We start from the raw sequence: 12278 nt of genomic DNA on the forward strand, positions 1-12278 counted from the left end.
TAGATCAGTCTCCAGTTTACTAGAACTATCATTTCTTAATATTTTATTACACTCCCTTGTGATCTCAGAAATTGATTACTGTAACTCCCTATATCAAGGAATAACTCAAAAAGAAATAAGGTTAAAGAAATAAGTTACAAATTATCCAAAACACTGCAGTTAAATGAATCCATAGCACAAAAAAATTTGACCACGTTACCGCACTTCTAATAAAATCACACATAGAATCCCATACAAAATCCTACTGCTCACCTTTAAGGCTAAATTAACACACATTCCTGGATTTATAGACAGACTTCTCATCCCATACTGTACAACCAGAACTCTCCGATCCAGTAACCAACATCTTCTAATCATTCCCTCCCTTTGCCATCTTTTTTAACGATACTATTGGGAAAAAATTTTCTCAGTTGTTGCACCTGCATTGTGGAATTCTTTACCCTTACATCTCCGAGAAGACTCACTATTGAAAAATTTACAGTAAATTTAAAGACCTTCCTATTTAAGGATGCTTATGATAAATGATTCCTGCACATTAGAATGAAGGAAGAGCATCTCCCTCTCCTATAGCCAATTGTATTTCTCCCCCTTGTTTCAATATGTCATTTAAGTCCATTGTTGTCTAATTATGTCTCCCCCTTGATTTTATCTGATCATGACTTTGTACACCGCTTAGACAACTTTTTAAGTGGTATATCAAATTTTAAATAAAACTTGGGAAGGAGAGCGATGTTTACTCATCAAGGAAGCTGAAGATGAACGATGCTGAGCAGACTTGAATCTTTGAGAGGATGTAGAACGCTGATGTCTAGAAGAGCTGGATCGACACCGTGATGTAGAACAGGATCTGCAATGAAACACGCTGTTTTTATAAGTGGAATATCGGCACAGTACCAGAGATCCAGTATCGGTACCACAGGACTTGGTGGTCTTATGCTCAGGTTGGACCAACTACCAATGGAGTCAGTGTCAGAGCAAGAAGTTTGAACATGTCACTGATTTGGAAAAGCGTTTCGAGCTTCTTGTGGTACTAAAGCACTGGTATCGTTTGGCATTCTGCAGGTACCATCGGTGCCTTCTATGGCCTTGGTGAGGGTGACCTTGAAGAGGATGCACACCTCAATGTAGTAGAGGCCAAAAGGTAAGGACAGTCGTTGCTTGGTCGGTATAAAGGGACTCGATGCAATGGTGACCTGCAAGACCTGTTGGGAAGCTGAAGGCTTTTTAGCTGGCTTACCCGATGCAGCGATGTCTCCCGACACTGATGCTTTCAATGTTGAAGGCTGCGATATTGTCTTCCTTCCCAAGTCTTGGTGTTCATACCGGTGCCAAACATTTTTTGTTGGAGCTTTTGACTCTTAATTGTACGTTTCTCCAGGGTAGAATAGGATTCGACACGGTGTTCCGGGCCAAGGTACTGTAAGCACCAACTATGTGGGTCAGTGGCAGAAATTTGCTGTTGGCACCTGTAACACTTTTTAAACCCAGTCAATGGCCAGGAGATCGACAGAAAAACCGCATCAGCCAAATTGAACTCAATGGTTGAAGAAAACAATGAGACCTCGATGGGCAAAGGCTGTGAGGTGAGAACAGCGAGGAAAAAAATATCCTAGAGCCACTGCCGCAATGACTGACTGAACCATCTCCATGTGGAAGCAAGGTACTCAATGCAGCATTTATGGACTTTAGGTCTAGAATCGGTTTCCAGTCTTCAGTGCCTTTCTTGGAGAATCTGCCAGATTCTTCGCAGGTACTGTTTTTATAGCCTGAATGTACCATAACCTTTGCACTGTCACTCGGACCCTGGACCCAGCTGGAGAATCCACAAACAGATTTTGAGGAGGACAATAAAACTCGATTTTGTGACCCCCTAGAATAGAAATCTAGAACCCAGCGGTGCGAGGAAATTTGGTCTCATGCCCTCCAGAATGCCAACAGTTTCCTGCCAATGTGCAGGAGCTGCCCTGGTAATATGTCTTCTTGGTGGCTGTGCAGCCATGAGACCCCAAGGGTTGCTGGCATCTGGAGTTGCTAAATCCCTGTCTGGATCCCTGATAGGATTTCTGAGCGGAGAAACTCCCATAGTACTGGCAGGAACATCATGAGGAACAAAAATTGCTTCTCTCTGATGGGCCAGTGAAATCTGCTGTCTGGCAGAGACTTAGGTCAGCGATCCGCTACACTAAACCTTTACCAAAGAGCATTTTCCCCTTAAAGTGCAGTTTGAAAGTGACCTTGGAGGCTGAATCGCCCCCCCACTGACTAATCCAGAGCATCCTATGGGCAGAAACGGCATATGCCAACATCTTGCTCATGGCTCTAACGATGTCATATAGAGCATCCATCACATAATCAATCCCCTCTAGCACCAGCTGGGGGGAATATGTCCTCCTCTGCAGAAGGACTCCACCGCAACCTTGTCTGGCAGATACATGCCACAAATGAGGCCGCCACTACAGCTTTGATTCCCAAAGTTAGAGCTTCAAATTGCCTCCCGAGAACCACATCAAACTTGCGATCCTGTGTATCCTTTAACATCACGCCACCCTCACTAGAAAGGGAGATACGTTTAGTTACTTGAGGCACTGTAGAAATCCACTTTCAGCTGACTAAACAGCTGTTGAAATTCTGGAGATATAGGATAAGCTTGGACATAGTTTTGGCTACTCTTAGGGAGCCTTCCGGAGTCTCCCATTGCTCAGTGACTAGCAAAGTGATATCCAAATGAACAGAAAAAGAGGTGAGCAGACTTGAAAAGTCACCACACAGATGGTTCTTCTTCCTGGTCAAGTGCAACTATCACCTCTTGACTCCCAGTTCCTGAAAGGGAAACAGATTCCTCAAGGAAAGAAGCTACACCCTGGGACAATAAAGGCATGGAGTCCAACCTCCAATCCCCTCAGTCCTGTTCTGCCTAGTCACACAGGCTGGAAGCCAGATTCCTCAGCGGTGGGGAGGTCTCCTGAAGAGGGATCTCTCCCCAGTCCAATGCCAGCACACCCAAAGGCAGTGCAGGGTGTCCAAGACCTGTCAAATAAGCTTTCCACAGATTAACAAAATCCAGGGTCCACATACCACTGTAGGACCACAGCCTGGCTTCTCTTGAGCTCCAGTGTCCATGCACCTGTGTTCTGCGACTTCACTGTTAATGGTCTCTAAGTGGGATTTCTTCCTTGCCACCCAGGATCCCTGCAGTTCCCCAGCCCTAGAGCACTCCTAGGGCTCTAATCCAATTTTTCCAATTAAATGTAATCTGTTGTATGGCGACTCTTGTCATAATAAGTAAAAGTTTACTATTTTTTTGAAGAAAGTTGACTCTGCGCTCTCATTGACATACCAAATAATATAGTATCATATGATAAAGCCACCAGATTTTCTAACAAACAATTTATTTGGCCCCATATTGATTTCCAAAATGCCAAAATGATTGGACAATAGAATAATAGATGGTCTAAAAGTCCCTGCTTCGAGATGACAATGCCAACATCTATTAGACTTAGAGCTATCAAATTTTTGTAAATGAACAGGGGTCCATAAAGCAATGTTACTTACTGTGTTATCCAGGGACAGCAGGCATCTATTCTCACTAGTGGGTGATGTCATCCAACAGAGCCCCGATGCGGACATCCCACAAGCATACTTGCTTGAAGAAACTTCAGAAGTTTCGAGATGTCCGCACCGCGCATGCGCGAGTGCCTTCCCGCCCGATGCACCGGGCCTGTCTCCTCAGTTCAGATAGCTAGCAGAGAAGCCAACCCAGTGAAAATAGTTGCCTGCTGTCCCTGGATAACAACTATTACGGTAAGTAACATTGCTTTATCTCAGGACAAGCAGGCAGGTATTCTCACTAGTGGGTGACCTCCAAGCTAACCTCAATGGGATGGAGGGAGAGTTGGCAACTTAGGAGAATAAATTTTGTAACACTGTTTGGCCAAACTGTCCATCCCGTCTGGAGAAGGTATCCAGACAATAGTGTGAGGTGAAGGTATGAACCGAGGACCAAGTGGCAGCCTTACAAATCTCCTCAATCGGTGTCGATCTGAGGAAGGCTACAGAGGCCGCCATTGCTCTGACCTTATGGGCTGTGACTTTACAGGGAAGGGGTAATCCAGCCTGGGCATAGCAAAAAGAGATGCAAGCCGCCATCCAGTTGAGATGGTGCGCTTTGAGACAGGGCGTCCCAACTTGTTCGGATCAAAGGAGACGAAAAGTTGAGGAGCAGTTCTGTGTGGTTTGGTACGATCCAGGTAGAAAGCCAAAGCACGTTTACAGTCCAGAGTGTGAAGAGCTGATTCTCCAGGATAAGAATGAGGCTTTGGAAAAAACACAGGAAGAACTATGGATTGGTTGAGATGAAATTCAGAGACCACTTTAGTCAGGAATTTCGGATGAGTACGAAGGACCACCTTGTCATGATGGAATACGCTGAAAGGTGGATCCGCCACTAAGGCCTGTAGCTCACTGACTCTGTGTGCAGAAGTGAGGGCAACAAGAAAAACCACTTTCCAAGTGAGAAACTTCAGCAGAGCCTTGTTGAGAGGCTCAAAAGGAGGTTTCATAAGTTGAGAAAGGACAACATTGAGATCCCAAAACACTGGAGAAGGTTTGAGAGGAGGATTGACATGGAAAAGTCCTTTCATGAATCTGGAAACCACAGGATGAGCAGAGAGAGGTTTCCCTTGCAGAGGCTGATGGAAAGCCGCAATGGCACTCAGATGGACTCGTATCGATGTAGACTTGAGGCCAGAATGAGACAGGTGTAGAAGATAGTCCAATACAGAAGATAAGGAGGCTCGTCGAGGCTCCGTACGATTAGAAACACACCAGGTAGAAAATCTAGTCCATTTTTGGGAGTAGCATTGTCTAGTAGCAGGCTTCCTGGAAGCCTCCAACACCTCCTGCATCGCTTTGGAAAACTGGAGAGGAGTTACGTTGAGAGGAACCAAGATGTCAGGTGGAAAGACTGCAGGTTGGGATGGAGCAGAGATCCTTGATGCTGAGTAAGCAGTGAAGGAAACACTGGAAGAAGGAATGACTCCCAGCTGCTGAGTTGAAGTAGAAGGGAGTACCAAGGCTGTCTGGGCCACCGAGGAGCTATCAGAATCATGGTGGCATGGTCGGACTTTAGCTTGACCAGAGTCTTTTGAATGAGAGGAAACAGAGGAAACGCATATAGAAAGAGATTCCTCCAGTCCAGAAGAAAGGCATCTGCCTCGAGGTGATGAGGAGTGTAGATCCTAGAGCAGAATTGAGGCAGTTTGAAGTTGTGGGGAGCCGCAAAGAGGTCTATCTGAGGCGTACCCCACTGAGAGAAGAGCTGATGAAGGGGCTTGGAATGGAGGGTCCATTCGTGAGGCTGGAGGAGATGACTTAAGTTGTCCGCCAAGGCATTGTCCGCCCCCTGAATGTAGACAGCTTTGAGGAAGGTGTTGTGGCGCATCGCCCAATCCCAGACTGAGAGCTTCCTGACAAAGGGACGCCGATCCCATGCCCCCCTGCTTGTTGACATAATACATGGCGACCTGATTGTCCGTGCGAATAAGGACTACCATGTCGTGAAGAAGATGTTGAAAAGCTTGAAGGGCATTGAAAATCGCCCTGAGTTCCAGCAGATTGATATGGCATAGCCGGTCCGCACTGGTCCAGAAGCCTTGAGTGCGCAGACCGTCCAGATGAGCCCCCCATGCATAGGTCGAGGAATCAGTCGTGAGAACCTTCTGGTGGGGGGAGTGTGAAACAGCAAACCTCTGGATAGATTTGAAGAGATCATCCACCAACGTAGAGACTGCTGAAGAGCAGGAGTGACCAGGATGTGACGAGTCAAAGGATCTGACACCTGAGTCCATTGAGAAGCCAGGGTCCACTGAGGAATTCTGAGGTGAAGTCTGGCAAAAGGAGTCACATGAACTGTAGAGGCCATGTGGCCCAGTAGATCCATTATATGTCTCGCTGAGATGGACTGGCGAGAAGACACTGACTGGCAGAGATGAAGCAGAGCATCCAGGCGCTGAGGAGGAAGGAATGCTCTGAGTTGAACAGTATCGAGAACCGCCCCGATGAAGGAAAGAGACTGGGTCAGTTGCAGATGAGATTTGGGGAAGTTGATCTCGAACCCCAGACTCTGCAGGAACCAAATAGTCTGTTGGGTCGCCGATATGACCCCTGGAGCCGAGGCGGCTTTGATGAGCCAGTCGTCGAAGTAGGGAAACACCTGAAGACCATGGTTCCGGAGTGCAGCGGCCACCACCACGAGACACTTTGTGAAGACTCGGGGAGACGAGGATAGGCCGAAGGGAAGCACTCGATATTGCAGATGCAGATGTCCCACCCGAAATCTGAGGAATTTGCAAGAGGCCGGATGAATGGGAATGTGAGTGTAGGCCTGTTTTAGATCCAGAGAGCATAACCAGTCGTTCTGCTCGAGGAGGGGGTAGAGAGAAGCTAGGGTCAGCATGTGAAATCTCTCCTTGACCAGGAACTTGTTGAGCACCCTGAGGTCCAGAATAGGACGCAGGTCGTCCGTCTTCTTCGGAACAAGAAAGTACCGGGAGTAAAACCCCCGGTTGTGTTGGTCCACAGGGATCGGCTCGACGGCTCGGAGCCGGAGCAAAGCCTGAGCTTCCTGAAGAAGAAGGGCGGTCTGGGTCAAGTTAGAAGGATACTCTCTTGGAGGATGGTCCGAGGGGACCCGATGGAACTGATGGAATCTTTCTTTGATGATGGTAAGGACCCAAAGGTCGATTGTTATAGCCATCCATCGATGGTAAAAATGATGGAGGCGACCCCCAATTGGAAAGACAGGGGATAGCAGAACAGTGTTGGTTATGCTCCCTACAAGAGAGTCAAAAAGGCTGAGGAGCCTTGGGGACAGCAGAAGGCTGAGGTTTTTGTTGAGACTTCTGCGGCGGCTGTCTCTTCACTGGTTGCCTCGCAGCAGGAGCCTGGCTGGGAGTGTAACGCCTCTGATATATCAAGGGCGGTCGAGACTGAGCAGGTTTAGGCTTGGGACGAAGGATGGATTGGAAAGACTTTTCATGGTCCGACAGGTTCTTCGTCACGGTCTCAATAGACTTATCAAACAAATCCGCACCTGCACACGGGACGTTGGCAAGTCTGTCCTGGAGGTTCGGGTCCATGTCAATGGTTCGAAAACACGCCAAGCGACGCATGGCCACGGAACAGGCGGCAGCCCATGCCGAGAGCTCAAATGCATCATAGGAGGATTGCATCAATTGGAGGCGCAGCTGGGACAGCGAGGCTCCGACCTACTCGAACTCAAAACAAGCTTGAGATTCGATGTAAGGTATAAACTTCCAAAGCACTGGTAGGAAGAACTCCAAATAGGTGGCAAAATGGAAGGTGTAATTGAGAACTCGGGAAGTCATCATCGAGTTCTGGTAGATGCGCCTCCCAAACTTATCAATGGTCCTCCCCTCTCTGCCCGGAGGCACCGAGGCATACACCTGGGACAGATGAGATCGTTTGAGGGAGGACTCGACCAACAGTGACTGATGGGAGAGCTGGGAGCCCTCAAACCCCTTATGAACTGTGCGGTACCTGGCATCCAGTTTGCCAGGAAAGGCAGGAATGGAGTACGGTATTTCAAAACATCATGAAGGTTTGGTCGAGGAGCTTGTGCAGAGGTAAGCGAAGAGACTCAGCAGGAGGATGAGGCAGATGCATGGTATCCAAGTACTCCTTGGAGTATCGGGAACCCGAGTCCAAGGTAATGTCTAGATCATCCGCCATCTGCCGCAGAAAAGATGAAAAAGACAGCTGGTCCCCCAAAACAGGACGCTGGGACGGACTTGATGATCCAAGGAGACATGGGATCGACAAGGAGAGAAAGACCCATAGGCATCCTCGAACTCCGGGCCCAGAGGAGGGGAGATATCCGAAGATGAATACCCCACACGAGGAATCTTCTTCTGAGGCGAGACTGTAGAATGCCTAGACGAATGCCTCGAAGAATGCCTGGAACGGTGCCCCTCTCTGTGTCTAAAAGGAGATCTGGAACAGCGTCGCCCAGATGGTTCCCCAGAGGCCTCCAATGAATAGATGGGACTGGAGGCCGTAGAGCGAAGCGGAGGATGGGCTGATGCCTTTCGAGCAGCATTCCATGGGTCGAGAGATGGCTTGGCATGGAAGGGACTCCAGAAGAATTCCTCCTGACGACGCCTAGGGCTTCAACTACCCGAAGGCATATCCCAAGGGTCTTTGCCCGGGGCTGGGATGGGTTCCAGAGGCGGCATCTCACTAAACGAAGCGCGCCTCGATGAACTGGTGGCCAAGCGTCGCTCCTCCTCCCCAAGCAGTGAGAGCGAGCGGCGAGGCGGAAGAGGAGGGGGCGGCTCACCCCCACGAGGAGGTTCTGCATGCCCATGCTGGATTGTGGCAAGCCACTTGGGCCCCATGGTAGTCATTATTTCAATGAATTGGGCCTCCATGATCGACCGCAGCGAAGCCGACAAGGGGGGAGCCGCACTCGAAGTGGGACCTCCTGTATGGTCTTCGCGGTCTCGTGTGGTCGAGTGCTTAGCCTTAGGCACCTAAATAACCACCGGGGGAATGGTCTGAAGAGGTACCTGATCTGAGGAGACCGGAGCAGGAGGCGGGGTCGAAGCTGGAACGAAGGAAGCCGGCTTCAAAAGACCCGATGCAGCAGGAGTAGATGACGACTTCGCAGGTTTTAAAGGCGAAGCGCTGGTCGAAGTCGAAGGATCCTTGGAAGCTTCCATCGCGAACATCGACTCCCACAGGAAACAGCGACGCTTGAAAGCACGTGATGTTAGAGTGGAACAAGGCCGGCACGATTTCGGAAGATGTTCCGGCCCGAGACACTGCAGACAGCGTCGGTGCAGGTCCGTCAACGAAATCGCGCGCTGGTACTTGATACACTTCTTAAAACCGGTGATAGGCCGGGACATAGGCCGAAAAAGCTCCGCCGCTAGATCGAAGGAGCGGCTGAATCTTCGGAAAAATTTTTTTTTAAATTTTTTTTTAAAAAAAATAATAAAACGACAGAAGTAAACACACGATTAAGAGAAATTAAACTCAAAACCGCAGCACTAGAAGGCAAGAATACGGGTTCACTCAGCGCAGAGAGTTGAAGCAAACTTCTCAGCTCCGCGGAAAGAAAAGAACTGAGGAGACACACCCGGTGCATCGGGCGGGAAGGCACTCGCACATGCGCGGTGCGGGCATCTTGAAACTTCTGAAGTTTCTTCAAGCAAGTATGCTTGTGAGACGTCCGCATCGGGACTCTGTCGGATGACATCACCCACTAGTGAGAATACCTGCCTGCTTGTCCTGGGATAATGCACTATTGTCAGTGGTTCTTAACCCTGTCCTGGAGGACCACCAGGCCAATAGGGTTTTCAGGATAGCCCTAATGAATATGCATGGAGCAGATTTGCATGCCTCTCACTTCCATTATATGCAAATCTCTCTCATGCATATTCATTAGGGCTAGCCTGAAAACCCGATTGGCCTGGTGGTCCTCCTGGACAGGGTTGGGAACCACTGCTCTATGTAACAGAAAAAAAAACAAGTTTGTCTCATAGATGCAGACACTGTACATCTCATCCTCCAAGACCAAATTCGTGGCCACTGAGACGCAGTAATTTGATGCTTAATCTTAATGCTCCAAATGTCTCTGAGATGTTTTGGTTTTTTATTCATAAATCCAGATACCAATTTATACCACTGTGCGGCCTAGTGTCCCAGGAAGTCCAAAGAACTCCAAACTATATTGATTATTAAGATTTTTCCATTCAGGGAACCCCGCCTGAATGGAAGACCAAATTTTTGTTGCAATTGTGAAAAGTCAAGTAGCTTTCCATTAAGTATAACATCGCCTAGTATACGTATACCTGCCAGCACTCAATACTTCCAGATAACCTTAAATCCGCCAATTTGAATCCTGGAGTTAAGCCATATAGTTTGATTTGTTGATTTATCTATTGGAATAGGTGTTAAAATTATTCACATATCTTAAGGTTTTCCGTGTATCTACTAATTGTTTTCTATTACTACTATCTACTAATTGTTTTCTTTATATATCATAGGCATTTTGATACTAAGAACATGGTTTAATCGCAGAGGAAACATGAGTCGCCATTCCAACCACAACCAATCTGGAATATTTTCAATGGGCTCTGGGAGGACCCAATACATACCTTGGCGCATAATATAGGATTGATACCTATACAAATTGGAAAAATTTACCCCTCCTTCAGTAATTGGCTTTTGTAAGGACACTAAAGCAATTCTAGCAATTTTACCCAGCCAAATAAATTTTGTAAGAATACTATTTAACTTCTTGTAAAAAGACCCCTGCAAAAAAATTGGTATCATACCCATTTGGTAACAAACCACAGGCAAAATCATCATTTTAATAGTTTGGACTCTCTCCCACCAAGACAGATGTAACGGATTCCATTGCTCACACATTTTTGTTACCTTCTTTAATAAAAATTTTTCATTTACTTTCATTGTTTCTTCCAGCATATTTTTAATCCAAATATCTAAATATTTTATTACATTCTCTTTCCATAGCAATGGAAATGCGTCAAACAAACCTTTTGTACAATGCACATTATGTGGAAGAACTTCAGATTTACTCCAATTTATCTTGTATCCTGAACATTTTCCAAATTTCTCTATTAATTCAAGTAAGCATGGGATGGTTGTTTCAGGATTTCTCAAATGAAGCAGAATATCATCTGCATAAGCAGAGACCTTGTATTCCCGTTCTTAATAAGGAATTCCTTGTATCTCCTTTACTTGCTGAATAGCTAACAAGGGTTCTAATACAATATCAAAAAGCAAAGGAGAGAAAAAAAAAAGCAGTTTCCTAATAAATTAGTTGAGCCCCCATCCTCAGGCCCAAAGTGCACAACCTCAAAGATGTGTCCAGGCCCAACCAGTCTTGATTAGAGCAAGGATCTAAACTAGATTTTCTGCATCACATTTGAGCCACCAAGCTCGCCTCCAAAACTGCATCTGTCATTTTTTTTTCTTCTTCAGCACAATATGAAAATTTAAGCTACTATCAGGTTTCAGGGAAAAGGGGTGGGGGGGGGGGTGAGATAGTAACAGCTTGACTACCAAGACTGTATTTTCACAATTAAATATACCTCAGTCAGTTCTGGAAATTCTTTTCCTTCATCAACTTTTTTTGTGTCTTCTTTCTGTTTTTCGGTTATCTTAACAGGAATCTCTTTCTCAAGTGGCACACGAAGATGTAGATCTATAGAGTCTGGTACCAAATGTTCCTGCAACCTCTAAAATACACATATTTTAAATAAAATGTAGAAAAAAACATTACAGTAAATTTCAGTGACACTTGTATGTTCAACCCCCTCCTGTAATTAGCCCATAGCCGTACTGTGTCTCCCTCTCCTAATCCTGCTGCTTGACCCCCTTCTGTGATAAGTCTTTGTGAATACTGGATTAGAAACTGGTTGACGGGCAAATGCCAGAGGATGATAGTTAATGGAATTTACTCGGAGGGAAAGGTGAGTAGTGGAGTCCCTCAGGGATCGGAGCTGGGGCCGATCCTGTTCAATATGTTTGTGAGCAACATTGCTGAAGGGTTAGAAGGAAAAGTTTGCCTTTTTGCGGATGATACCAAGATTTGTAACAGAGTAGACACTGAGGAGGGAGTGGAAAACATGAAAAAGAATATGCAAAAGTTAGAGAAATGGTCTAATATCTGGCGACTAAAATTCAATGCAAAGAAATGCAGAGTAATGCATTTGGGTGATCAGAAATCAGAAGGAGCCGTATGTGCTGTGAGGTGAGAGGCTGATATGAACAGCTGGGGAGATGGACCTTGGAGTGATAGTATCTGAAGATCTAAAGGGGAAGAAACAGTGTGACAAGGTGGTGGCTGCTGCCAGAAGGATGCTAGGCTGTATAGTATAGAGAGAGGCATGACCAGTAGAAGAAAGAAGGCATTGATACCCCTGTACAGGTCAAAGGTGAGGCCCCACTTGGAGTATTGTGTTCAATTTTGGAGACTGTATCTGGCAAAGGAAATAAGAAGACTTAAAGCGGTCCAGAGGAAGGCGACAAAAAAACAGTAGGAGGTTTGCGCCATAAGATGTATGAGGAGAGACTGAAAGCCCTGAATATGTATACCCTAGAGCAGTGGTTCCCAACCCTGTCCTGGGGTATCCTCAACCAGTTGGGTTTTCAAGATATCCCTAATGAATATGCATGAGAGAGATTTGCATATAATGGAAGTGACAGGTTTGCAAATCTCTTTCATGCGT

The 12278-nt window shown here is 46.5% G+C and overlaps 1 protein-coding gene across 6 annotated transcripts in view; it reads right to left on the reverse strand.

Annotated features, from left to right (window-relative positions):
* The window catches only part of SENP1 (SUMO specific peptidase 1), a 311959-nt gene that overhangs the window by 163644 nt on the left and 136037 nt on the right, over positions 1-12278 (reverse strand). For all 6 annotated transcript variants that reach the window (XM_033935398.1, XM_033935399.1, XM_033935400.1 and 3 more), the window contains one exon: positions 11139-11285. In XM_033935398.1, the coding sequence (XP_033791289.1) occupies positions 11139-11285 (147 nt within the window). The remainder of the gene's footprint in view (positions 1-11138; positions 11286-12278) is intronic.

The sequence above is a fragment of the Geotrypetes seraphini genome, chromosome 3 (genome assembly GCF_902459505.1).
Source record: "Geotrypetes seraphini chromosome 3, aGeoSer1.1, whole genome shotgun sequence".
In the NCBI taxonomy this organism is placed as follows: Eukaryota; Metazoa; Chordata; class Amphibia; order Gymnophiona; family Dermophiidae; genus Geotrypetes; species Geotrypetes seraphini.